The 27,942-nt window shown below is 46.3% G+C and overlaps 1 protein-coding gene across 1 annotated transcript in view; it reads left to right on the top strand.

Annotated features, from left to right (window-relative positions):
• FAM78B (family with sequence similarity 78 member B) overlaps positions 1-26,888 on the top strand; it is a 99,908-nt gene extending 73,020 nt beyond the window's left edge. The window contains exon 2 of the mRNA XM_004002724.6: positions 19,084-26,888. Within this exon, the coding sequence (XP_004002773.1) occupies positions 19,084-19,606 (523 nt within the window). The 3' untranslated portion in view covers positions 19,607-26,888. The remainder of the gene's footprint in view (positions 1-19,083) is intronic.
• The last annotated feature ends 1,054 nt before the right edge of the window (positions 26,889-27,942 follow it).

Here is a 27,942-nt window from a genome sequence, read left to right as displayed (position 1 = left end):
AAATTACTTCTACCTTTTTCTGCCCACCGCACGCATCAAGGCCCTTGCTCACACTGCTTCCTCTTCTGCATTCTTTCTCCTGATTCTGCTCAGGAGGCAGCTGGCCTGCATTCAAATCCTGTATTACCCTAAGACTAGCCTCTTCACCTCCCCAAACCTCATTTTTTCCCATTTAAAATGGAGACAAGGCTGGGACTTCCCTAGTGGTCCAGTGGCTAACTTCACACTGCCAATGCAGGGGTCCCAGGTTTGATTCCTGGTGAGGAAACTAGATCCCGCATGCTATAACTGCAGATCCTGCATGAGACAACTAATATGCAGAGCAACCAAACAAATAAGTAAATGTAAGTGTTAAAAAATAAGTAAAATGGGGACAAGGCTACTGCTGCTGCTAAGTCGCTTCAGTCGTGTCCAGCTCTGTGTGACCCCATAGACGGCAGCCCACCAGGCTCCTCTGTCTCTGGGATTCTCCAGGCAAGAACACTGGAGTGGGTTGCCATTTCCTTCTCCCAGGGGACAAGGCTAGTTCCAGCCTTACTGGGTTAAGATTAATCAGATAATACCTGTGAAGGGCCATGAACAGTGGCCACACAGAGCAGGTACTGCATCAGCGTTGGCTGTTGTTATTGCCACCACCATCCTCTCTCCAGAAAAGCACTCCTTCTCCCATGATGATGTATCTCTGTCCCCAAATAGACCACATTGTGTTGAAGTGATCTGCCTCTAAGTCCTCCCCAAATAATGTTGACATTCTCTGAGGACAGGGACCCTGTCTTATGAGTCCTAATGGTCTCTGTACCCAGACAGAGCCAGGCACATGGTACAAGTTCAAGAAGTCATGGAACTGACTTCAAATATCCCTGTGGTGGTTTTTCTTTTTTCTTTAATACCATTTTTTATTATACAAGCAATTCATACGTAAGCATATAAGGCAGAAAACAAAATCACCCTCAGCACCACTCTCAGAAATAACATGACATTTCAGTGTGCACTCTGGGTGACTTCTGTCCTGTCTAATGGCATCTGAGCTTTGGGTCTGGAATGAAGACGCTACAGTTGGGTGGGACTTCAGTGTAACTGCTTTCCACAATTTATCTAATTAGGTGTGCAAGCAGGATGCTGCTAAAAGGAATTTGGCAAACTTCCCTGCCTTCATATCTATTTGATCACGATTGTTTTTTTAACTGGAGTATAATTTGACCTACCACACTGTGTTAATTCCTGGTGTACAACATAGTGATTCAATATTTCTATACATTACAAAATGACCACCACGATGTCTAGTTACCATCTGTCACCATGGGGTGGTTTTTCTTTACTGTCAATTTTGACTGGAACAACAGTCCTTTCAGTGGAGCTAGTCACAGCCGTGGGAGGATGGACTTAACCTATGATTTTGTATGGCTCTGACTTCACTGTCATCATCAAAGTGGTCAGCTTCTAGTGCCTGCTTCTCCTGATGACCTTTACTTTTTCAGCCTGTCTTCCTGTTGCATGAGGGTCAGTTTCAGTGGCTCTGGAATGTGGTCTGTCCGTCTAGGGGCAGGGCTTGTGAATGAGCAGATGGTTATCATGGTCCTGGCTTGGAACATGAAGATTTACCCCCACAGCTGTATGCTCAAGAGCCCTGAAAAGTGATACACACGGGACAGGGCTTCCTGTTTCCCAGTTTTCATGTTGACATCTTTCAATCCACATGAGAGCATCTGGTCAGAAAGTGGACACTGAGAAGAACTGTAGGCCTGGGCAGGACAGGGCGAGTGTTGTATAACTGCCCTTGGTATCAACCTTTGTATTACAGAAGAGCTGCTTCTGCAAGAGGCAATTACCAGCTTCCTACCTGGCCTTCCCTACCTCCTCTGCTGTTCAGCTTTATCATTGCTGCCAAGAGGACGAAGAGCCCCAGTGGGGCCCAGGGGTAGTGACAGCTGAGACTCACAGAATCCATGCGGCATTTTTGGCCACACAGTTGCAGACCATGAGGGAAAGCTGCTACTTAACCCCCACTGCAGTTATGTTCACAGAACCCCTGCCTTCCAGAGAGAGCTCCCTCCTGCTGAGTCCAGGGAATATACGTGAAATCCCAACTCCCTCAGATACCTGGAGGCAGGGCTGCCCCATCCCACAGTGTCATGACAACACAGGAGCTCGCTCCTACTTCCCGGTCTGTTCCCCAGCCCCCAGGGCCTCTGGATGCCCCAACTGCACAAGACCCAATCAGGAGGCAGCACGTACCCCTTCTGAGAGCATCAAAACAGACCATCCTTCAAGACTGCTCCTATGACATCTTAAATTCAAATACTCACTCTCAGGTCTTCCCCTGGACTCATCTTCCATCTCATGGAGCCCTCTGCTTTCTCCCTGCCTCCTCACCTCTCAGGCGCATTATCATCATCCCTCATTTTGCAGCAGTCTCCATCCTCTTGCCTCTTCGGCAGACATTCACCCTTCCACAAATTCACGAAAACAGCACCATGAGCCAGACTCTGGCAGGTGCTGAGTCTGTAACAGTCATCAGAGTCTACGTGTCCAGTCAAGCATGAAGAGACAGAGATTAAGCCGTAAATGCATTCACACATATATAATTGCAAACAGTGATATGTTCTATGAATCTGGGCTCAATAAGAGACCTAGTTTAGCTCAGTGATCACGTGCAGACCAGAGAAGATCCCAGAGGAAGTAATACTTGCTCTGACAGCTGAGATTACTCAGTTAGCCACACTGACAGTGGGAGAAGTGCTTTCTCAACAGTGTGCGCCAAGGCCCTGAGTCAGGAAAGAGAGGGCACGTTTCAGAACTATCATGGAAGCTGGTGGGGATGGAGAGCTGAGAGCCAAGGGAGTATAGTGTGAGGTGAAGCTGGGGAGAGAGTCAGAGACCAGAGTAGGTAAGGCCATGTGGAGCAAGTTAGGGCTCTGCGTTTTATTCTACCTGTGATAGGAAGCCTTTGAAGTTTCGTAAACTGGGGAGGCCACCAGCCCAGCAAAACCCAAACCCCAGATTAATCCAGCATCTGTTTCCTGTGCCTGTACATCTGGGAAGAAGTCACACAGCCCTCTGGAAGTCAGGTGGGCTAGACTAATCAAGAAGCCCTTCACAGAGATTCAGAGGGTGGAAATGACTTGGCTGTAGCTGAAAGTTCCTCGGTGAAGCCTAGAAATTGAAATGGACATAAAACCTAGCATTTCACTTACTTCCACATGGTGGATCCCCAAGAGGGCGTTATTATCTCCATTCTGCAGCTCAGACAACTGAGGCCTAGAAGAATCTGACTCCTGAGAGTCGAGCCACTGAGAGACAGCTGGGAATGAGGGCCTGGAGCTTCTGCCTCCCAGTGTTTTTTCTGCCCCACCCAGCAGGGTCTGCAGAAGAAAGAAAATTCCCTTGGAAAGAGAGTGAATTGGAACATGGTGGGGCCACAGGCCATGCAGCTGTGATGCTGGTGTTCTTTCTGAATCCACAGTAGCTCCCACATGGCTTTGATGGGCTCTCAAATAAAGGAAAAGTCATAAAGCTCCTGCTTTCAACTGACCCTCTAAAAAGCACAAGGTTTCAGAAGCCTCTGTTGAAAGCTAGCTCCCCTCCTGGCTCTCAGGCTGACACCAGAATCATCAGAGCAGAGATGATCCATCCAAGGGAAAGAGCCAGTCCCCTGAGTGTTTGATGGAGGTGATCAACAGCTTGAAGGGAACTGGCTCAAAGTGTGTAAGCCTGGACTTCACACTGGGGAAGGCTGACTCCTGAGCCACCTTCCTCAGGGTGCAGAAGGAAACGGTGGTAGACACAGGTGCGCCCTGAATCAGCTGCATCTCCATACACTAATAATGAATGATCAGAACAGGAAATCAGGAAACAATCCCACTTACAGAAACATCAAGAATAAAGTACCAAGAACAAGTGCCCTCTGCCATCCCCGACACCCCAAAATGTTCTCTGGTTGAGCAGCACTCCTCACCTTCCTCCTTCCTCCTCACATCCCGGTCACCATACCCACTGGGAACCAGACTACAGCCAGCTTTGGTTCCCTCCCCCATATTGCCTTGGGCACAGAAGGACTTCAAAAATTACATGTTAAAGGAATTAAACAATCAATGAGCAAAGCCCTGTCAATAAATACAGTTGTCCCTCAGTATTCACAGGATATTGGTCCCAGGACCCCTGGAGTATACCAGAATCTGGGAATGTCCAAGTCCATTATATAAAATGGCATAGTGTTTTCATATAGCCTATACACATTCTCCCATATACTTTATTTATTTATTTTTATTTTTTTGGCCACACTCCATGGCATATGGAATCTTAGTTCCCCGACTAGGGATCGAACCTGTACCCCCTACATTGGAAGCATGGAGTCTTAACCACTGGACTACCAGGGAAGTCTTCCCATATACTTTAAATCATCTCTAGGTTACTTATACCTAGGTATAATACCTAACACAATATGAGCGTGTAAATAGTTGTAAATATGATGTAGAAGTGAAGTGAAGTCACTCAGTCATGTCCGACTCTTTGCGACCCCATGGACTGTAGCCTACCAGGCTCCTCTGTCCATGGAATTTTCCAGGCAAGAATACTGGAGTGGGCTGCCATTTCCTTCTCCAAGTGCTATGTAGATAGTTGGCAGGAGGAGATGGGAATGACTGAGGATGAAATGGTTGGATGGCATCACCGACTCAATGGATATGAGTTTGAGCAAACTCCAGGAGATGGTTAAGGACAGGGAAGCCTGGCATGCTGCAGTCCATGGGGTTGCAAAGAGTCAGACAATACTGATGAACAACAACAATGGCAAATTTAAGTTTGCTTCTTGGAACTTTCTGAAATATTTTTCCCAATATTTTCAATGCACTGTTGGTTGAATCTGTGGATGCAGAACCTTTGGATGCCGAGGGCCTGTTGTAGTGTAACTTCTTAAAATTGGAAACACTATATGGCCATGTAGGAGGCACACCACACTCTGTCCCATGTTAGGGGAAAGAGCACGGCATCAAGGCATTGCTCTTGGGCTAAATCTCAGCTCTGTAGTTACTAGCCAGGAGAATGTAGATAAGTTACCAACTTCTGTCAATCTAAGTTGCTGCATTTCCAAGTCAGGGCTTTGCCTCCCTCACAAGGACAGTTATGAAACCTGGACTAGTTGGCCAAGGACCTAGTATGCTGCCTAAAGCATAGGAGGTGCTCAAGAAAAGGTATTTTTCTCTGTCTCTGAAGAGCCAAGTGCCTGAATCTGGGCCATGGAGAGAACTGCTTGGGTGTGAATCCTGGCCCCGTGGTTACTAGTCATGTGATCCTGGGCACCTCTTAATCTTTCTGCATCTGTTTCCCCCTTTGCAAGATAGGATGGCAATAATATTGGGTTGGCCAGAAAGTTTGTTTGGGTTTTTCTGTCACATTTAACAGAAAAGCCCAAACGAACTTTTTGGTCAGCCTAACAGAAAGCACCTGGTAGTGATTCAGATACAGTGAGGACAAGCATGTGAGGACAAGTGTGTGAAGCACTTACCTCCGTTGGAACCGAGAGGGGCATCCCACCCAGACATGCCACACTGGGAAACACCAAGATGCCCCACATAGAGCCCAGAGGGGTGTCCCCCCCGGACATGCCACACTGGTAAGCACCGAGATGTCCCGCACGGAGCCCAGAGGGGCGTCCCACCCGGACATGCTGCACTGGGAAACACCGAGATGCCCCGCACGGAGCCCTCTGTGCCTGCGCATGTGCGGATCTCAACTCCCTGCACATGGCTGCTCCTTCCGTGTGCTAAGCAGGCACCTGTCTAATGAGTCCTCTTCATGGCTTTGTCACCAGAACACACACAGAGCTGCCAGCATCCTCATGGTCTGCCCCCAGCTTAGCTGCTGCTAGTAGCTCCCCACATCTGCTGCCCTGCTCAGCGTGCGGTGAAATGTGGCCTGGGATGAACACACAGTGGAAAGCTAATGAAAACAGTCAACTGTGATTTTCAAAGCCTGTGCGGCTACACGCCTCCACCTCCATCCTCAGCCTGGTCCATTCTGCGTCTCTGTGTCTGCCTCTCTCCTCAGCTTAGCCTGGTGAACCTGACCCTTCCCTCTGCCTCCTTTGCCACTGAAAGTGAAAGGAAGTCACACAGTCATGTCCAACTCTTTGTGATGCCATGGACTGCAGCCTGCCAGACTCCTCTGTGCATGGAATTCTCCAGGCAAGAGTACTAGAGTGGGTTGCCATTGCCTTCTCCAGGGGCTCTTCCCGACCCAGGGATTGAACCTAGGTCTCCTGCATTGCAGGCAGATTCTTTACCAACTCAGCTACTAATAATACCTTGGCCATTATTTGGCAGAATATAGGAGCTCCCTGAAGAAGCAGTGGAAGGATTTGGCAGCTGGAGAAGGGGAACAGGCGTATCCATGTTCTGCCAATGTGGCTTGCAGCTGCACCTGGCCCAGTGCTGGGGAGAGAGGACTGGTCCCAGCAGCCAGTGGCAGCAGCCAGCAGTCCTGTCCTTCTGCCATCAGGCCTCCCCTGGGGACCTGCAGTGTCACTATAGTGCCACCTGTACAGGGAACCAGTGTGTGGGGACTACTCAAGCAATCAGGCTAGGAAACGGTGGTCAATACCTTTGGTTCCAGGCAAAAGATGGGCACAGGTGCTAGAGAGATAGGTTCACACCAGCTCAGCCGCCTACTTGCTTTGTGACTTTGCCAAGTGATTTAACTTCCTTTAAGTGGGGAGAAAAAAAGGTGGAGGGAGTAGCAGTGCCTCCTTTGAAGCTGATGTGTCAGGCATTTAGTAGATTTGCTTGGCACACAGTAAGCCTCCAGCTCTTATGAGTAATAGCGGTATTAATAATACCTGACTTCTGAGAGTCTCCCCTCTGTCTGCCTTGATCTTCTCAGCATTGTCAGCATGGCTGTTTTGCTCAGTCTGATTCTTCTGGTCTTGCTCTTGCTCCAATTAATGTATTTTTAACTTTGACTTTGTTTCCCAGTTTCCAGAGTTTAACCTCTAGACCACTGAGGCCAAGGAGCCCACCCCCCAAAACCCTGCATTGGCCCCCCACCCCTCAGGCCACTCTTGAGCCCCAGCCTTGGCTCAGTGGCACAGACCAGAGTCTGTTAGCCTCTCTACCTGCCTCCCTAACTCTAGTCTCCCAAAGCATCCAGAGCTCTGTGGGATGTTCCTTGAGGCCAGCTGATGGGGTGGGCAAGAGAGGAAGAGGGCAACATTTCCCCTCTCCCAGGCTGGGATCAATGAGCCTTGAACAGCTCTGGTCCAAGGAGAAAGGTAAGGATGCTCCCTGACACAAGAGGGTGGGTGGCGCCCCTGCAAGCCTGCAGAGACTTGTGCCCAGGAGTCCTGCTCTGGTTCATTCATTCACTCAGATGGTAAATGTCTAGGGACTTCCTGTTCATCTCGGGGAAGATTTGGCAGTTGTGTCATTACCCATATCTCCTTGATCTTGAAGAATTTTTCCCCTTTAATAGTCCTCAAATTAGATGGAAATCTAGAAATAATAACTGCTGTCCAGGCCAACAGACAGGAAGACTTCTGAGTTCTAGCCTCAGCCCCCATCCGTGTTAGGTGCAGATGACAGACTGGGGTGGCAGAGTGTCTGTCTCCTCCTCCGGGCTGCCCAGGGCTCCCAGCCAACCTTCCTCTTATTGCCTTCATCATACATATGTGCCACCATCAGATTCAGCCCCCAGAAAACTAGCCATATCTGTATAAATAACAGTTAAAGCTGCATATATTCTGGGGTAAAAGAGTCAATGAGACTGCCGAGCACACAGGGCCAGATGGTGTCAGCTCTCTGAGATGGAGTAAATGGGAGGACTTCAATATGTCCACCCCCAGGATCAACAGAAGGTTCCGTACTAGGAATCCTACTTGAATAACAAAAAAAAAAAAAAAGAAAGAAGCAAACCACACCTCCTCCCAGTCAGGAACAAGAAAGAAGAGGAAAAATGCAAAGAAAGAAAGAGATTGGATATTCACACTGTGAAAGGCCTTTCGTCATCACAAAGCTCCCAGATTCTAGGCTCCACTGGGAACTGTAGGGGAGGCCTGGCTTGGGGCTGGGATCCAGGCCATGTGAAGGCAAGTATGATGTCTCCTTCCATCACCAAGGCGCAGGTTAGAAGCCTGACAACTGGCAAGTCAGAGACGCCCATCGGGGCTCAAGAACTGCAGTGGCTCCCCAGCTGCAGGCGGTGCGGGAACCTCAGTCAGGATGATGTCAGACCCTGGAGTGGAGTGTGAATGAAGGGAAGCCACCGTAAGTCCCCAGTGTTCCTGGACCTCAGGGAGAACAATTTGTGTGGGATCTTGTGTTCTGGAACAGTGCTATTCCCTGTCCTTGGGAAGTACCCATGACATTTCTCTTCTGAAACCAGAGCTTCTTCCTCTGTGGCCCTGCAAACCCTACTGGCCATCAGCACAAGGACTGAGGTCTTTGGTCAAAGAGCATAGGAGCTTATTCATGAGGCTGTTTGTTTCATTCTGTCAGTTTTATAGATAAAGAAATTGAAGATGAAAGGGCTCGTATTGGAGAAGGAGCCCCACAAGTCATCCCAGAAGAGCATGAGAGGGTAGTCTCTCACCAGGCTAGTAACTTCCAAAAGAGGTATTTTAAAATTGAAAACCCTTCTCCCGTGAAATTGTATGCAAAATTTGACGGTGTTGGTGTCCTTGGTCCTCTGTGTTAACCACAAAGTCTGACTCAATGTTGAGAAGAAAGTTCAATTCAGTTCAGTTGCTCAGTCATGTCCAACACTTTGCAACCCCATGGAATGCAGCACATCAGGCTTCCCTGTCCATCACAGCTCCTGGAGCTGTCTCAAACTCATGTACATCGAGTTGGTGATGCCCTCCAACCATCTCATCCTCTGTTGGCCCCTTCTCATCCTCTCTTGGCCCCTTCTCCTCCTGCCTTCAATCCTTTACAGCATCAGGGTCTTTTCCAATGAGTCAGTTCTTCTCATCAAGTGGCCAAAGTATTGGAGCTTCAGCATCAGCATCAGTCCTTCCAATGAATATTCAAGGTTGATTTCCTTTAGGATTGACTGGTTTGATCTCCTGCTGTCAAAGAGACTCTCAAGAGTCTTTTTTTTTTTAATTTAAATGTACTTATTTTAATTGGAGGCTAATTACTTTACAATATTGTATTGGTTTTGCGATACATCAACATGAATCAAGAGTCTTTTTAAACACCACAGTTCAAAAGCATCAATTCTTCAGCACTCAGCTTTCCTTGATAGTTCAGTTGGTAAAGAATCCACCTGCAACGCAGGAGACCCCAGTTTGATTTCCTTTGTTGGGAAGATCCTCTGGAGAAGGGATAGGCTACTCACTCCAGTATTCTTGGGCTTCCCTTGTAGCTCAGCTGGTAAAGCATCTTCCTGCAATGCGGGAGACCTGGGTTCAATCCTTGGGTTGGGAAGATCCCCTGGAGAAGGGAAAGGCTACCCACTCCAGTATTCTGGCCTGGAGAATTCCAAGAGGGGTTGCAAAGAGTTGAACATGACTGAGCGACTTTCACAGCTTTCTTTATGGTCCAACTCTCACATCCATACATGACTACTGGAAAAGCCATAGCTGGGATGGAGGGGATATACTTAGGTAGCCACATTACCTGCATAAAAGGAGCAAATACCTCTTACCCTTTGAGGATGCTTGGGTCCCAGCCAGTCAACATTCTCCCTAAATGAGCTGTGTCCATAATTACAGTTTTCATACATGAAGCACCTACTCTGTGCCAGGCACTAAAGAGATTGCTTTGCAAAGCATTCTCATTTATTTCTAAAAGCAACATGTAAGATAGGTTTTATTATTATTCCCATCCTTGTTGGAAACTGAAAACCTGAGAAGCCTAGCTGTCTGCCCAAGGCTGTGTGGTGCGTCAGGAAGCGCTGTCCAGAGCTACACACAGGTCAGTGTCAGCCGCACCAGCTGCCTCCCCGTGTCGCCTCCAGTCGCCACTCGCCTGCCCAGCTCAATTCATCTTACATTATGTTGCCACTCCTCTTCCTCTTTTTTCTCCCCAAATGCATCATGCTCATGATATGCAATGCTGTGAAGCATCTCATCACTTCTGATTGCAGAATAGATACACATTAATTATTTTTTATATAAGCCCAGTGACCCAGTGTTAGTCACTCAGTCATGCCAAACTCTTTGCAACCCATGGACTGCAGCCTGCCAGACTCCACTGTCCATGGGATTTTCCAGGTAAGGATACTAGAGTGGGTTGCCATTTCCTTCTCCAGGGGCTGGTTGCTGACCCAGGGATCAAACCCAGGTCTCCTGTACTGCAGGCAGATTCTTTACCAACTGAGCTACCAGGGAAGCTCCCTTTTATATGAGAAAACATACAAAATAAAAATAAAAGGGAATACCCATAACCTTATCATCATACTTTTAACATTTTGATGGTCTCCACCCAACAATATCTTTTTTAAATTTTAACTAAGATTCTACCTGTAGTGGCAGAATTCCAAAATAAGAAGAAGAAAAACCACACGTCCACTTTCCCTCTTCCTCTGCCCACTATCTGTCTGCCTCAGGGGATGCCATGCCCCAATTGTGCACCCACCACCACCCATCTCCTATGGCCTCTCCCACTGCCTGGGGAGCCAGGCCCATGGGCAGTGCTGACTGTCAGGAGGAGGGCACTCAGCACCAAGCCAGAAGCCCCAGGACACTTGTCCCAATGCTTCTTCATCCAATCCCTTTGCATTCCTTTGGCTACCATATCAGGCCTGTCTCCCTGGTCTCTTGAAGAGCCTTCCCCATCTCATCCCCCTCTGCTGCAGATGCAGCACATGGAAGTTCACACTCTGTTGTTCACTCCCTCTCAGGAGGTGAATTGTAACTGCAAATTGAGGATGAAGAGGAGTCAAGCATTGAAAGAACTGGGAGAAGGGAGCTCTGGGCAAAGAGAACAGCAAGTCCCAAGGCCCAGAGGTGGGAAGGTGTTTTTTTCCAGGGTGAAGACAGCCAGTGTTGGTGGAGTGTAAGGAGCCGGGGAGGCAGTGGAGATGAGGCTGGAGAACTGACAGGGGGAAAATAATGCATTGTGGATGTTAAGTGCAAGGGATACCATCGTAGGAGTTTTCAGAGAAGTGAGGCATGACCTGATTTACATTTCTTAAAAACCACGTCTGTGGCTTGTCAGGGTAGGGCAAGTTTAGAGCTGGGGCCCAGCATTGCAGCATCCCAGTGAGAGGAAAAATGATGAGGAACAGGATGGGGGCCACGCACATAGAGAGAAAAGGTGAATTCTGGTCTCCAACTCATCAGGAGGTATGGTCTGTCACCTCAGGCTGGCTGTGAGCCCTTTGAGGGTAGATACAGACCCTCATGTGCCAGGGCCTGGTCAGCTCTGTAGTGGCCGTAGCTCATCATTCCCACCCCACAGGCGTATGTGAGGATGCTCCATGGGTAAAGCTACCCCGGCCTGTAGCTCACTCTCGCTCTGCGGGGGAAGGACTTTGCTCCAAGAAACTCAGAATGAGAGTCAGAGACAAACCATCCCCAGACATGACCCAGAAAACTGGCCACTGATCCAAGACCTCAGGGCTATCAAATAAGACAGCCCAGCAGAGGCCTCTGAGACAGGGGCTTCGAGATGGTAACAGACCTCCCAGTGGTGAAGGATAAGTACATACTAAAAGGTGTCTCCAGTGGTAGAGACACCCAGTCTAAACAGAACGTGAGGGTGACTTACCAAAGAAGCCTTTCACTCAAACGTGGAGTCTTGCCCAACACTGATGACTCTAAAAACACTGGAAATTGTCCTTTCTGCTGTGGGGGGAAAAATGCCTCCCTGTGTGCCAGAAAGAAAAGGATGTGGTCAGGAAGGAAGGGGGAGGTGGGAGGGTGGTATTTACAGGCTTCTCAAGAGTCTGACATAAACAGAGCAGAATGAGGAAAAACCTAATTTTAAAACTTACTCTGTAATCATGGTGCAGACCATCTGAGAATCAGTATATGTGCCAGCACCCGGGCTGGGACTGGTGCCTGAGTGAGCCAAGGGCCCATGGACTTCATGACTCCCCTGGGTGACACAGGGTGCTGGCTTCACCCCACCCCCACCTCAGCCCTCTCCCAGTGCTGAGCCCTGTCCCCACCAACTCTTTCCAAAGGGGCGTGTCTCCGTCCTCTCCCTCTCAGCCTCCCCACCTGCCTTGGACTGCTGTTTCAGAGCCTCTTCTGCAGTGGGCCGTGGGGAGGAAAGATTCTGGGTGCTGCATGTGCCAGAAGTGATACAGAGCAGGTTTCCTGGGACGTGGGCACAAGGCTCTTAGCACAGTCGGGAGAAAAGAAGCTGAATTCTAAGAAACCCCGGTGTGCTCTTTAAACTTCCCACATTCCTGACTGGTAACTCCATAGGTTCAGACCACGACATAAAGAGACAAGGTAGGGGCCTCTTTTCCGCCTTCTAAATGCAGTAAAGTTTACACAGCGGTCAGACTTCCTTTAAGACCAGGCTTGTGATGGTGGTTAGGCCAGAGACTCTCAGAACATGGCCTGTGACATGACCACGACTGCGGCTCAGCGGCGGAACTTGTCCTCTGCCATGCCTACACTAACCCTTTAGTTGCTGGACAGAACCAGAGCCCAAGGAAGAACCTGGGTAGCCTGGGAGGGTGCTCTTTGGGAGAGGGGAGTCAGTTTAGAACCATCCAGGATCTCAGAGCCTTCCCTGGCAGCTATACAGGCATGAAACCATCATCTCGTGTGTGGTTCTCTGATTCCCATTCCAGTCTCCATCAGAGGGTGTTAGTATCAACTGTGCCCTGCACACCTGCCCACTCCCTGCCTTGAAGAATGCTGCTGCCCCTGCCCACATCCACTTGGTGACCACAGGGCTTCCATGAGAACAAAGCAAGGGTCCTTCAGAGAGGTTGCTCTGGCCCTCATGGACACTGGGAAAACTAGCTGGGTCTGGGTGGAGGCCTGTACTTAAACCCAGGGACTGGTTATTTAAATGAAATGCTTCACATAAGCTTGTTTGATTGAGATTTGCGTCTTTATTCTAGAAATGGGATTCAGAAAGCATGAAGGTTGCAGTAATCGATGTGTTCATTATCAGCTCCATTGGCGAGTCCATTAGCTGTGAGCTTCAGGTCAATGGCTGATTGTCTAAAACAAAAACACTGTGTTTATCACAATGAGGAGAAGGGTTGTTGGAGAAGGAGGGAAATGAGATGATAAGGATTAATATTGACCTAGTGTGTTACAGTTTACAAAGCAGTTGTTCACACATCACATCACTTCATCTGATCCTTGGAATAGCCCTGAGATTGAGGAGGTGGACTTATTTTTCTTCCTATTTTACACATGAGCAGCCTGAGGCTGACTTGCTAAGTCAGCCAGCAGCCACCTTGGGACTGACATCCAAGACTTCTGAGGGCAGTCTTGGTGCTTCCTCCATCCATCACACCAAAGACTTCAAGGAAGGAAAGGTGAGATATAAAACTCAGAGGAGCTGTTCCCACAAGTGTGATGCAGTAGAAAAGGCAAGAGTTTGAGGTCAAGGAGATTCGGCTTTAAATCCTGGCACCGCCCCTTTCCCATCTGTATGACTTTGCATAGTTCTCTTTTCCTTATCCATGCTCAGTCGCTAAGTCATGCCCAGCACTTTTGTAGCCATGTGGACTGTAACCCACCACGCTCCTCTGTCCAGGGGATTTTCCAGGCAAGACTGCTGGCGTAGGTTGCTATTTCCTCCCCCTTTCCTCATGTAAGAACACCACATAATAGTCCCTGCTTCTTACAGTTGCTGCCAAGTGCTTTCACATGCAAGGGTCCTGTGGTTGTTTGTTTCCTTTCTCTCTAACCCTGTCCCATCTCTGTCCCTTGCGCTGTGCTCAGTCACTTCAGTCATGTCTGACTCTTTGCGACCCTATGGACTGTAGCCCACCAGGTTCCTCTGTCCATGGGATTCTCTAGGCAGGAATACTGGTGTGGGTTGCCTATCCTTCTCCAAGGGATAAGTAAGTTATATAATATGTTGTGGTTGTTCAGTTGCTAAGTCATGTCCGGCTCTTTGAAATCCCATTGACTGCACCATGCCAAGCTTCCCTGTCCTTTCCTATCTCCCGGAGTTTACTCAAACTCATGTCCATTGAGTCAGTGATGCCATCCAGCCATCTCATCCTCTTTCGCCCCTTTCTTCTCTTGCTTTCAATCTTTCCCAGCATCAGGGTCTTTTCCAATGAGTCAGCTCTTCACATCAGGTAGCCCAAGTATTGGAGCTTCACCTTCAGTATCAGTCCTTCCAGTGAATACTCCAGGTTGGTTTCCTTTAGGGTTAACTGGTTTGATATCCTTGCAGTCCAAGGGATTCTTAAGAGTCTTCTCCAGCACTACCCTTTGAGAGCATCAATTCCTCAGTGCTCAGTCTTCTTTCTAACTCTCACATCCATACATGACTACTGGAAAAACCATAGCTTTGACTACATGGACCTTTATCAGAAAAGTGATGTCTCTCCTTTTTAATGTCTAGTTTTGTCATAGCTTTTCTTCCAAGGTGCAAGCATCTTTTAATTGCATGGTTGCAGTCACCATCCAGTGATTCTGGAGCCCAAGAAAATAAAGTCTGTTACTGTCCATCTTTTCCCCATCTACTTGCCATGAAGCAATGGAACTGGATGCCATGATCTTAGTTTTTTTAATGTTAAGTTTTAAACCAGCCTTTTTACTCTCTTTTACCTTCATCAGGAGTCTCTTTAGTTCCTCTTTGCTTTCTGCCATTAGGGCAATGTCATCTACATATGTGAGGTTATTGGTTATCTCGATTCCAGCTTCTGATTCATCTAGACTGGCATTTTGCATGATGTACCCTGTGTATAAGTTAAATAAACATATAAGTTAAATATATGTACTCTGCATATGTCTAATATTGTATATTAGACTGCTGTAGAGAAAAATGAAGCAAAGATGGGGGATGCGGAGGGCTGGGGCAAGAAGTTTTGATTTTAAATATGGTGATCAGGAAAGATTGCACTGAGATTCAGGAAATCAGGAAAGATTGCCAGGAATGATGGGGGCAAAGGGGAAAGCCTTCCAGATAATTAAAATCCAGGACTTATAAAGACCTGGAGATATCCATGGAAATGCAGAAGAAAGCTTCCTGGAGGAGATAGTACATGCAATGATCCTCAAATATCAGGTAGTTACACACAGTAAACTTTAGGAGAGGAAAGAGCATTGCAGGCAGAGGGCATAGCATGAGCAAAGGGCCAGAGGTGAGAAACAGCATGGTTTATGGGGACAGGAAGGGCCCAGAGGGCCAGAGGGCCACAAATGTCCTATTAAGGAACTTAAATTTTTCCTGTAGGTTGTGCCAGTGATGTCCATGTAAAGGAGACTATGAAGGGTTTTAGGCAGAGAAAAGACATAGTCATATCTGCATATTTGAACATCAGTGCAGCCTGGAAGATGAATTTAAGAGGAATCAGAGTTGGATGCAGAGAGACCAGTTGTGGACCATTATAGTAGACCAGGTAAGAGATGCTGAGGGCTTGGCTTAAACGAGGGCAGTGAGAGTTTGATGGAGAAAGGGAGATAAAGTCAAGCATCACCTATGGGAAAAAATTCACAATATGCAGTAACACAGTGGCTGTGGCAGTCTAGGACAGGGCAGAGGAAGAGCCAAAAATGATCACACTTCTGGCCTGGAAGATGGGATGAGCAGTGGGCCAATGCCTGCAGCAGAGACAGGGTGAAAGGACCAAGTTTATGCTGAAGGTCGCTCAGTCATGTCCAACTCTTTGTGACCCCCATCGACTTTACTGTCCATGGAATTCTCCAGGCTGGAATACTGGAGTGGGTAGCCATTCCCTTCTCCAGGCAATCTTCCCAACCCAGGCATTGAACCCAGGTCTCCCACATTGCAGGTGGATTCTTTACCAGCTGAGCCACAAGGGAAGCCCAAGAATACTGGAGTGGGTAGCCTAGCCCTTCTCCAGCCGATCTTCCCAACCCAAGAATTGAACAGCGGTCTCCTGCATTGCAGGCAGATATTTTACCAACTGAGCTATCAGGGAAGCCCAAGTTTATGGTGGATGTGGTGATTTAGTTTAGGTCATGTGGAATTTGAAGTGATTCTGGCATCTCATTTGAAGTAGTTGTAATAGTTATAGAATGATTCCAGTGGTGCTATTTTTGGAACTTATCAGGGACCTCTTTGCAAACTATTACAAAAGCTGCATTAACCAGTTATGCATTTTATAGGCATAACTCTTTTTGTAAAAATCCACTACCTTGGAATGCACATTAATAACTTTTTCATAAAAGAAAGATGATATGATACTTTTCAAAAAGAAACCTACTCTCAATCACTAGGCTTAAGTCAATGAGTTTTGGCTGCTTCCAAAATCAAACACTTCCTTAACCATTGTAGTAGTCCTGGGGCACCTGGGGCTGTGAAAGAGACCATACCTCAGACCTGAGGGATTTCCAGTAGACCAGTGGACAAAGTCACAGCAATGGGTGGAATGAACAAATGTGTAGCCTCCCAAGGTCACCACATTCACTGGCTACACTTTCCAGATGCATTTGTTTTGATGTGATGATTGTTGTTCAGTTGCTAAGTCATGTCTCTTTGCAACCCCATGGACTGCAGCACTCCGGACTTCCCTGTCTTTCACTGTCTCCTGGAATTTGCTCAAGTTCATGACCATTGTGATGATTAAGAAGCCTGTTTCATTTCTCTGTTCCAGAGAATCTTCTAAGACAAGGGTATCATCTTTCTCTTTCAAGATAGGCACAAGAGTGCAACTTTATTTTATTATCTCTGTTTTCAGAAAATCTGGGACCAAACTAAGCTTTGGGCCCAAGTCTCTGCTCACATAATTTTGTGTAGGAAAATAGAGGCAAAGTATGAACTGTAAATACTTTATAGAAAAAAATAATTAAATGGCAAGATATTCAGCCCAGAAAAGGACAGCATTATAACAAGCCAAATTCCCTAAACAACATTCTACAGCCGGCCCAGTGTTTAGGACAGGAGAGCAAGTACAGTTTTGCACTATTGAGAATACTTGTCCTCCAGTCCCACAGAGGAAACCACAGGCCAGCGGAGCCTGGTCACTGTAACCAGTGAAGAAGTAGGTTGGAGCAACACAGAAAATGAGTGCCTTGTGACTGAATAATTGTAGCAATCCTTTGACTTGGGACACAAAGCTACCTCCAGTGTGGCTGTTTCATCAACCCAGCAAGCAGTTCGGTTCTCACTTGACCTGACCCTTGTATGATTATATCCCACTCAAACAACACTTATTCCCCTTTGTACAGTAATAAGCAGCTATAGAATTATCTGGCAGCTACTCCTTGGTCCAGCTACAACTAGCACAGGTAACAAAATTGTAACAAAATCTCCAACTTTCTGCATCAAGTCAATTCCTCTTACTTAGTTTCTGCTAACCATTATACACTGCAGTTATTGCCAGCAGTTATTAAGGGCATGGAGGCAAGATAAAGGGTTCTTGAAGCTGTGAGCTCACCTCCTCTCCAGGCAATCCAGCCTTCCCTTCCCTTCAGGCTGGGTCTGACTAGCATAGGGAACGCTGGGGTGGGGGGTGGGGTGGGGGCAGTGGCAGCAGGAGGCAGCAGTTAGTGTCCTTGTGTGAAGGATTCTGAGACAGTTCAGTATTAACCTGGCAACGTAGCTCCCTTTCAGGTGTTTGGTATAAAGTCCTGCAGGATCTCTGTCACTTTGTAAGAGAAAGAACATTGTATAGAACAAGACTACCTCTTTGCTGATGAGTGGCACAGTCTCCTTCCTTTCCTTAATTATTAAATTCTTACACATTATTACTGAGTTATTCTTGGTCCCAGGAAAGGATATATGGAGGTTGCATAGCCAGACTCTGCTGACTCAATATCTGCCCCAAGTAGGGTCCAGTCCAGCTTCCCATGGCTGCGCTGGGAGCTGCTAGATCATTGGACAGCCTGAATCCCCTCCACTCCAGCTTCTTCCAGCATCGTGTAAGGCCACTTCAGAAGGCATTGTTGCTTTGTGGTCAAAAGCATAGACTTTGGAGTCAGACGACTCCCAGCCCCACGCCTTACAGCTTGTAGAACTCTTGCATACGCCTTAATATTTTTAAGTGTCCATCCTCTCAAGTATAAATGGAAATAAAAATATATTTATCTTGTGGGATATTTTGAGCATTAACTGAGATAACATAAAAAAACTCAGCACAGTGGTTGGAATAGAGTAAGCACTCAATAAGTATCAGCTATGATGATGATAAAGAATATTCCATAGCATTGGAGGAGAAACATGGGCTAAGAATATGGGCATATCTTCTCCTCCTTCCTTCCGTTCAAAGTTAGAAGCAGCCAGGAGGAGTAACAAAGTGCCCAGAATGGCGTGTTTGCTAAACTAAGCAATTAAATTTCCAGGCTGGACTTAAAGGTGATGGGAGAACAGCACAATAGACTATGTATGCCAATCTGTGGCACAACTTGCACACTGAGGTGGTTTCCCAAAGGTGACCCTTATCTCCTATTACAAGTTTCTATGTGCAGGTTTTCTAAATACTGGATTGGCCAATGACTAGAATTTAAACATTTTTCTTTGTTGAGTAGAAATTCTACTATTGTGATTTCATATGAAATCAGTATAACCTTTAACCTTAGCTCTCTTTGCCCTCCTTTCCACATGCAACTTCCTTACAAGTATGTCAAATTCCAACCACCATCTTTTCTTAACAAACAAACCTTACATAAGCTCACACTTCCTGAGAAAGTATTTTTATTCAGTTGAATACCTCTAAATAGTTCATTACAATTATACGGTTGCAGATAGTTGATGCCTTCGTGGATCTCACAAATGCTTCTTTGAGATTTTTGCTCTCTGTTGAACTACTTATGGCTTAACTTGATTTGTATTGGTGTTGCATTTTTGTTCTGTTTTGATTTGTTCTCATTTAATCCTGAAGCAGGGCAGCATAGACATTTTTTACCTGAATTCCCCCTCTAAACTTCCCATTTTGCCCAAGTTGACTGTTAGTAAGTGGTGGGCACCTCTCCAGCTTTTAAAAAATTCATTCAGCCTCTTCTTTTCTTGTGCATCTCTTCTGCTTTGCCAGGTCAAGCTGGGAACTGCCTGACTTGAGGGAAGGGAGAGTGAAAGCCATCAGTGACTCAGATGGGGTGAGCTACCCTTGGTACGGGAACACCACAGAAACTGTGACCCTGGTTGGCCCCACCAACAAGATCTCCAGGTTCTCCGTCAGCATGAATGACAATTTCTACCCCAGTGTGACATGGGCAGTGCCAGTGAGTGACAGCAATGTGCCCCTGCTCACACGGATCAAGAGGGACCAAAGTTTCACTACCTGGCTGGTGGCCATGAACACGACCACGAAAGAGAAGATCATTCTGCAGACCATCAAGTGGAGGATGAGGGTGGACATTGAGGTGGACCCTCTTCAACTTTTGGGGCAACGGGCCCGCCTGGTGGGCAGGACTCAGCAGGAGCAGCCCCGGATCCTGAGCCGGATGGAGCCCATACCCCCCAACGCACTAGTGAAGCCCAATGCCAACGATGCCCAGGTCCTCATGTGGAGGCCTAAGCGGGGGCCACCTCTAGTTGTGATCCCTCCTAAGTAGAAGCAGACTGGCCTGACTGTGTGTGGAGCATATGCCACTGAGACACGCAGTGAGGTTGCCAGGGGTGGCAGGAGCCAAACTGAGTTTCTGAGCCAAAGCAGACCTCATGGTTTGCCAGCCTTTGCAGCCACTTGTGAAGAGTAGAGCTGCTCCTTGGTTGGTAGAACCATAGTCCTTAGGAAAAATCCCTTCCTTTTAGGAATAAAGAAAATCGCTGCTCTGAAAGACTTGCTGTGATTACCATGCAAGTAGCCATATTTTGGAGCTGACCAGGATGATTCTTTTATCTGAACTATTGACCATTTCTTTCCTGTGAGAGGCAGGGGATGGAAACAAAATTAAACAGTGCCTGTGGCAAATGTTGCTTCCCAACCAATTAGAAGTGAGAGTGAAAACATCCACATCAGGTGTTTGTAAGACATATGTCCCATCGTCTAACTGGAGGGTGCTGGGGAATGGGGCGGAATGAAAGTGAATGGGCAATGGAAGGAGGAGGGGATAACTTTGTTACTGCAAAGTAATACCTATGCATGTATTAGTTAATCATCAGATCATCAACACACTCACTGAAATGAAAGAAACACTAAGAAAACAATATGTTGCTTCTGTTCCGAGGGAGAGCCTCATAGGAACTGTCCAGGGTGCTGACGGTGGTTCTAGTTGATGATGATGACGGCATTTCCATCTACCCACATCTTTCCAAAAACTGTTTATTCAAAGTATCCTCAATCACAATATTTGGATAGATAGTTTCTGAATTCTGCAATAGCTGTGATATTTGGGGCCTTCACCATGTTTTTACTGAAACCCAAAGTGTGATTTTGTTTACAGCTGCTGCCTCTCTTCCTATTACCAGCCCTAATTTACAAAAAGATAATTGTTTATAAGGCTTGAACCCATGTAGAGTTTCGAGACCATTCCAACAAGTAAGAATAGTATTTTGCTGTTACACATTCACACATGCAAACACCCATGCCAGCATGATTGCTGGCAGGACCTGCTAGCTATATCTGCTTGTGTGCTTATAGCCTTTCTGCATACACAGTACATATGCTGTGTATCTGTATATGTTTATTTTAGCTCAGTTTCACAGAAGCTCAACTTTAACCGCTTGAGCATTTGTGAGAATGTGCTTCATAATGCTTAACTTCAGACTCTTAATGAAAATCTGAGCTACTCACAGCAAACAAACCTGTATTGGTGAGATCCAACCAATAAGGATGAAAGGCCATATTTCCTCTAGTCAGGACAATATAAGTTTTTAAAGGTATCCAATCTTTGCCATAAGGATCACCACAAAAAGAACTTTTAAGTCATTACAAAAGAGCTTTTCCTTTTATTCTTGATAGTGCTAATTTTGATAGATAGATAGATAGATCCTTGTTCAAAACCGTCCATGCAAAATAATTCTAAAACTCCCACAATACCGTTGTGGATTTTATGAGTGGATATTGCCAGCCTAATTTCAGAGCCGAGAGAGTTAACATTCATGCAATTATTATAATCCCATGGTTGGCTCCACTGATCTATCTTTTATCTGAGTTTGAAGATGGAGAATAAAAAGCAGGAAGACTTGTTTATTACTTTTATCAAAAATGGAGTTTGGTCTTATTTACTTCAGGTTACTTCATGTCACAGGAGTAGGTGCTTATTTACATGAGAAGTTTAGCAGATCCACTCCAAATTTTAACCTCATATCCCAACCACCAACTACTCTCTTATAGATTAGTTATTGATGGCAAGCTGAGCTATTTATAACACCACATTCATGACACAGCAGTGACTCACAGAAGACCTGGAGACATTCCATTTAGAAACAGTTCAACTGTTACATTTGGATTTCCCTGTCCTTTCCTATCTCTCCTTATTTTATGGGAGAGGTAGTCTCAGAGAGCTCCATGGTTTATATACAAAGCTGCTTAATTTTCCATGTTGACATCAGAAATAGGAATCTCTCCCTGTGATTGAATTAGATGTTACCCTTATGGAATTCTGGAGTGTGGATACTGATCCTGAAATCTAATCCTTATGGCCCTACTTTAAGAAAACCTGATATTTAAAAATCTAAAATTGTAACAAACAGAAGGTTAAAGAGGAAAGGTTTTTTTTACATTACAAAATGCTACACATGATTTCTGCCCATGAAAATATGATATGACTTACACAATTATGTTTACATATAGAATAACTTTTTCAAGGGCATATCTGTATTTATAAATGCTACATACTTGGTTAGACATTTTTTCCCACTGAAAACTCACATTTTCTAGAGTTTTAAAAGAAATTGCCCTGGGCAAGTTTTCTGGAAAATTAGGTAATAACAAAAATGAGAGAAATAGGAAGGTACTTATAAAAGTTAAAGGTACTGTGCAAATATACATTATGGCTACTGTCAGTGATAGTGCTGTGAACTCTTAGTTGGGTGTCTCAGTTCTGAAGTCAGCCTGGCAGAATGTTCTGTTGCTCTGCAGCCTATTATTTTGAAGTTAGAGTTGCTTTACAAGGAAATAGTGTCTTTTCTGTCATCCATAGGTCATTACCTTTCAGCTTCATCAGATATTGCCAAATGAAAGGCTCTCCAACAAGAGTGAATTCATCTTGAAATCTCTGGGTCACCTCCATCCTCCCATCAGGCCTTTCTTTCCCTGACAGTCCTTGTGTCTGACACCAGATGCCATCAGTTTAAAGGGGTTCGTGTGGTGCCTCGACTAGGTTTTAGTTGGGTAGTCTTAGTACTATATTTGAATTCTAAACACACATACATACCACAACAGTCTCTTAGTGGCACAAGAGTTTTTAATTGCTGTGTGGAAAAGAGCATTTTATTAAATCATAAATTCCTCATAGATTCCTTTGAGATTTTTTTTTCCATAATCTCAAGGAAATTGAGGTCTCGTCTATTCAGGGTCACATCACTCACAGGGTCATAATCAGCAGCAGAGCCGAGAGAAGACGTGGGTTCCCATATCTCGTATCACAGCATTGTCACACTTACCTGAGACCCGTAGTTCTCCTCTTGGCTCCAGGCAAAACATTGTCACAGTCCTCGAGCCATTCACCCTCTTAGCACTAGAGACAATGAAATCCATCCTTTAAAAAACAGTTATGTCCAAGAAATGAATGTTCCTGATTCTCTTTTACCTATACCAACTGTTTTGAACTCTTAGTCTGGGTCTTTGCAGCATCTTACATTCCCAGCTTGTTGCTTTGGTCTGCAGCACCCAAGAAGGCTGGAAGCTAGTTCTTTCTCTGTCTTCTTTTCCATGGGCCTTTTTGCATCTCTTTTCTGGAGCTAGGAATATCTCATAGATCAAAATCATGTTCTCAGCAGTCATTCTGAGCAGTAAAATAAAACAACTGTGATTTATGGAGTAGTTTACAAAAGGCTTCCACATGCATTTTTCCATCCCCAGACAGTCTTAGAAGTGTAACAGTAAATTGAGATCCACAGAGGTTAAGTGGATAGGCACACAAATGGAAAATATGGGGAGTTGGGATTCAAACTGAGCCACTTGGGTCCACATCTCTTGCCATGATGCTACACTGTGGCGCCTCCTGAGTTGTTCCCTGCCTGGAGAGCACAGAAGAGAAGGAAGGAGAAAGCAGGTCACTTTCACCTACACAGTCATGTAGTCCCTACCCGTCAACTAAGTGGGCATATTAAACTAAGAGAAGTAACACTGCCTTCTTATGCAGAAAACTGTGTAATCCACAAGGAGACTTGCCCAGAAAACATTCCTGCCAGGGGCTGCAGTGTGGGTGAGCTGGCTGTCACTCACCAGCTTGTAGCACAGTACTGGTGATCGGTGGAGTAGGAAACCTACTCTCCTGGTCTCAGAATCCCTGAAACACCAAGAGCACAAAAGGGGGAGGAAAGCAAGCATCCCACAGCTGAGGTCCCAGCTGAGCAAGGCCTTGCCACCCTCCACCCCTCAATGCAGCAGGAGCAGCCCATGGGGCGGAGGCACTGGAAACAATGGCTTTCCAAGCTCCAGTTGGCACATTGACTATTCTTGTTAGAACTGAGGGCACAATTAAACATTGCCAGAGCCAGCTCCCAACTGAGTTGCAAAAAAAGATGTAAACACACACACACAGAGACCTGCTACACTCACACATGCTTCAAGCTGAAAAGAAAATTAATCAAAACCCCAATGAATGCCTGAACTCTATAATTAAGCCTAAATGATCCTTAGATAGAAAGGGAGTGGAGTGAGCTAGCTCAGTGCCCAGAGATATTTTTACCCGAGAGTCTTATTGCCATAAATTTCTTTTGAGATCTTGAGTACGTCTGGTTCCAGTTTCTTAGTTAGGACATCTGCCTATGGAAGGCCTTCAGAAGAGTTGCCAGCTCAGTGACTAGAGGACAGCCAAGGTTGTTTGGCCATTTTTAAACACTCATAAGAATGCTTTTGGAGAAATGGAGTCCTTCTGCTTACCTTGGTTAGCCATGCTCCCTCCCATGATGGATCCTGTTACTAATTAACCTCATTCCTCCTAACAATTCCTTTGAGGTCTACAGCACTTTACAGCTTAAAAAGGGTGCTTTCTTCCCTTTACATAGAGTATAAAACATCTCTATTCAAGATAGAAATTCTTAGTATTGGTCTAATCCTTATAACAACAATAATTCCCATTTGATTAGTTTGTTGCAGTTTGCATAGCACAGACACAAATGCTTTTTGACTTGATTCTCAATAACCTTGTAAGGTCTAATTTGTATCCCCGTTTTACAGATGAGAGACTTGAAGGTCAAGTGACCTGTCCAAGGTCACACTACTACCAATGGTGCTCTTAAGATTTGAATTTCAGTCTTCTGGCTCCTCTCCTTTCCTCCACTCTCATGGAGCATTTTCTCCACTGCTCTTCCTCAGGCAGGGTGACTCCCTTGCAGGGGAAGTCTGTGCACAGCCGCCATAATTGATCTCTGGATGCACTTTGACCAGGCAGAGTAAGCTCTCCTGAGGAATCTGGGTTCAGTGGTCTTAGGATCTGTGTCTTCAGTGACTTCTCTCTTCTTCCATGTTGGAAAGGAGGCCTACTTGGGTGCTCTGAAGTCAGAGGCCAGAGCCCAGGACCTCTGAACAATCTGAATCTTCTAAACCCAGCTGATGAACTAGACCGTCAACAAATCATGTCATTCATCTCAGCCTGTTTCGTCCTTTGTTAACAGAGCCACTAGCACAGCCCAGCCAACATTGTAGTCAGGAAGACACAGCGATGTGATGTCTGGAAACACTCAAAAATGTCTGAAGTGCTGCCTGATGTAAGGTCTTGTCATGTCAGTAGAATCATGGGGCCCAGGAAGAGTTGCAGGCCTTCAAGCCCCATCAGATTGGAATCCCAAGACCATCTCAGGGAAGCCCACTGTCCCTGCCAGGGGAGGCCTGGCTTTGTGGGGAATAGTGGGGATCTTGAGTTCACCCTGCCCCCGGACACCTTGTTGGTGAGGCCTGAACCCTGGCAGTCAAGGAAAGAAAGCAGATCTCTACATAGCCCTGTAGAAAGCAGCTCTGGGAAGAATTTATAGCTGGAATTCCAAGAGATCTTTCAGAAAGGAAAAGAGGCTGATCAGATCTGGGCCAGACTTGAAATCCCAAAATGATTTGCCTATTTAAACCTCCTGGAGAAGCCAGCCAGGGACAGCTACATTTTTCCTATCATGGGCTCAGGCAAGAAACACAGAGGGGGAAATTATTCTTATTATTATATGTGTACATGTCTTTATGTGGGTCTCCACTGGCCTGTCTGTCTCTACACAGTTCCCATCTCTGCAAGATGCACCAGATCTTGGCTGGGACTTCAAGTTTGTAGGTAACATTACAGATTTGGTCACATGGGTGCACATAAAAGGAGGAAATACTTCTTCCTACACTGCCCCCCGCCCCCAAGCTGTCTCACCACACTGGAAATATAATTGGCTATGGCCCCTCTCTCTGCCTGCCCTGCCTGCTAAGGCCCTATTTCACATGCCCCATCCTGGACCAGCGACAGAGCTTGCTTCAGGGCTGCTCCCCAAGGCCCCCTGCTCCCACATCCCAACCTGTGCCTCACTCCCAGGTTGGCCACGCCACAGAATTTCTGGGAAGAAAGGCAATTTTGCCCAGCTGGAGAGTGATCCCAAAGAGAACCTACCATCTTTTCTCACCAAAACAAACATGAAGTCAGGCCTTTGGGCAGCAGGTCACATGGCCATGCAAAGGAGGCTCTTCTCTGCCTCTGGCTCCTATCTGTCCTTCACTAACCCAGAAAATGTGGCCTGACCCTTAAAACAGCTGAATACTGGGTCAGAAATGCCCAAGAGAATGGAAAACAGACGTTCAAGTTATAGGAGAAAGGAGAAGGCCGAGACGCAGAGCAGCAGCCTCGCTGCATGCAGACCTCCCTGGGGATTGTGAGGGGCTCTGAGAGCGCACATGAAGCATCTGAATAGAGAGATGGCTAGGCATGGGGCTGGGCTCGGACGGCTGAGACCCCACATCACGGGGAGCAAGGAGGAGACAGGAGAGAGGACGGAATGCTTTGCTTCAGGCCAGACACAAACCAACCAAGGTGCCTGCCCTGGAAAATCAAAGAAGGCACTCACTCCTGTTTGCAAACACTGATTCTGCATCTGCTGAGAGGGAGGCCCCTTCGGTGTCTGCCCTGGGCACCCGGATTGCCTCACCCCAGGCCCAGCCCTGTTTCCATGCCATCTTCTATGCATTGTTCTCTTCACAAGAAGAGCAGCTATGGGGAGGTATTGTGAGGTCCCTCTGGAGACTCACTCTTAAAACAAGTGTTTATAAGAGGTGTTCACTCTTGTAGGCTAAACAGAGTCTGCAGGTAGACAATGCTCACAGGAAACAGGAGCTACTCATTTTGCCTTTGGAGTCACACATCTCAGCGAACCCAGGGACCTTGGCAGGAGGTCCCTTGATCTGCCTGGCCCAAGAGATCAGTGAGGATGGTTAAGGTGGCAAGGCAGCACTCTGTCAAGCTCTTTGAGCTCCTCCAAGGAAAGGCATTGGGGAAAACCTACAGCTGCATCAGTGCATGCGTGGCTCTGGTGATGAGAGGAGCAGCTGGTCATCTCTCCATCTGCTCTCATCCCCTCACCCCCCACCCCTTCAAACCAATTAGAATATTCCTCATAGACGTGATCCAATGAAATATTAATTGGAAAAATAACAGGAAAGATAATACATGCATTTCAGGCTGAGAACAATTTCATTAAACTGGACGTAGAAAGCAAAACAGCCAATTAGATTATTTCCCACTTCATTCCCTTATATACCAGAAACTATAGAAAACTATTATTACTAATTGATTAGGAAAGAAAGAAGGACTCTGTGTGTGCATATCCGATGAACAGGGACCAAGGCACTATCCCACCCACCTCTCCATGCACAGCGCTTATGCATACACACAGTGTACGCACACACACACACACACACACACACACACACATCAGGGACTAAAGACTCACTGTCTCACCTGAAGAAACAAGAAAATACCACCTCTGAAAAGCCATTCAAAATAGCAAGGAGAAATTCTATCTTTGGGCGTGTTTATCATAAAGGAAATGGGCCATTTCTTATCAGAGGATAAGCAACTCTAAACTCAGCTGGATTCCAAACTTTCTGCAGCCAGAACAATCTTGTCTTTTCCTCTTCAGTAGAGAAAGAGTCATTTCCCAAGCCTATTTCAAGTGCTCAGGAGGTCTTGTGGATGCGGAAACCTGAGAACCCCTAAGGCCTGATATTGAATTGACTTTATTAGGCAAGACTTCTCATACAGCTCACCTGCACTTTTCCATCTGTAAAATGGGAAGAAAACCTGTCCTCAGTGCCACAGTCACTCCCTTAAAGTTTTTAGGTTTGTGGGAGCACATTGACAGAGAACTCTAAGCTTCTTGTGCCTTGCCTTGGGGAAAATTGATAGATGGAACTCAACTATGTAGTTGAAAAAAAATTTTGTGCAAAAATTATGCTACTCTAAAGGCATCCTTATTGTATAACTACTATAATAGGAATATGATAATAAATATAATAGTCATATAAAGTGGTCATCACGATGATGTGACTTTTGCACACAGGTATCTCTCCACTGTGGTCCATGAGCAGTAGACAGATTCCGAGGTTGTCTCCAAGCCTCTGCACACCTGTATCCACGCAGTACCCCCACTCTTCCCCATCATGCACCATATGTGTCTCTCTGTGGCATGCATAACATCAAACGCCGGCAGAGCCCAGCACAAGCAGTCTCTCACTGCAGGAAGGGGAACTGGCATTCACTGACGCTAGAGCATGGCAGTTATTCCAGAGCACAAGATGAAGGGAGGGACAGTTTCTAGA

The sequence above is a fragment of the Ovis aries genome, chromosome 1 (assembly GCF_016772045.2).
Source record: "Ovis aries strain OAR_USU_Benz2616 breed Rambouillet chromosome 1, ARS-UI_Ramb_v3.0, whole genome shotgun sequence".
Lineage (NCBI taxonomy): Eukaryota > Metazoa > Chordata > Mammalia > Artiodactyla > Bovidae > Ovis > Ovis aries.
Note: the sequence above shows the minus strand (reverse complement) of the source record. Positions and strands in the feature narration are given on the sequence as shown.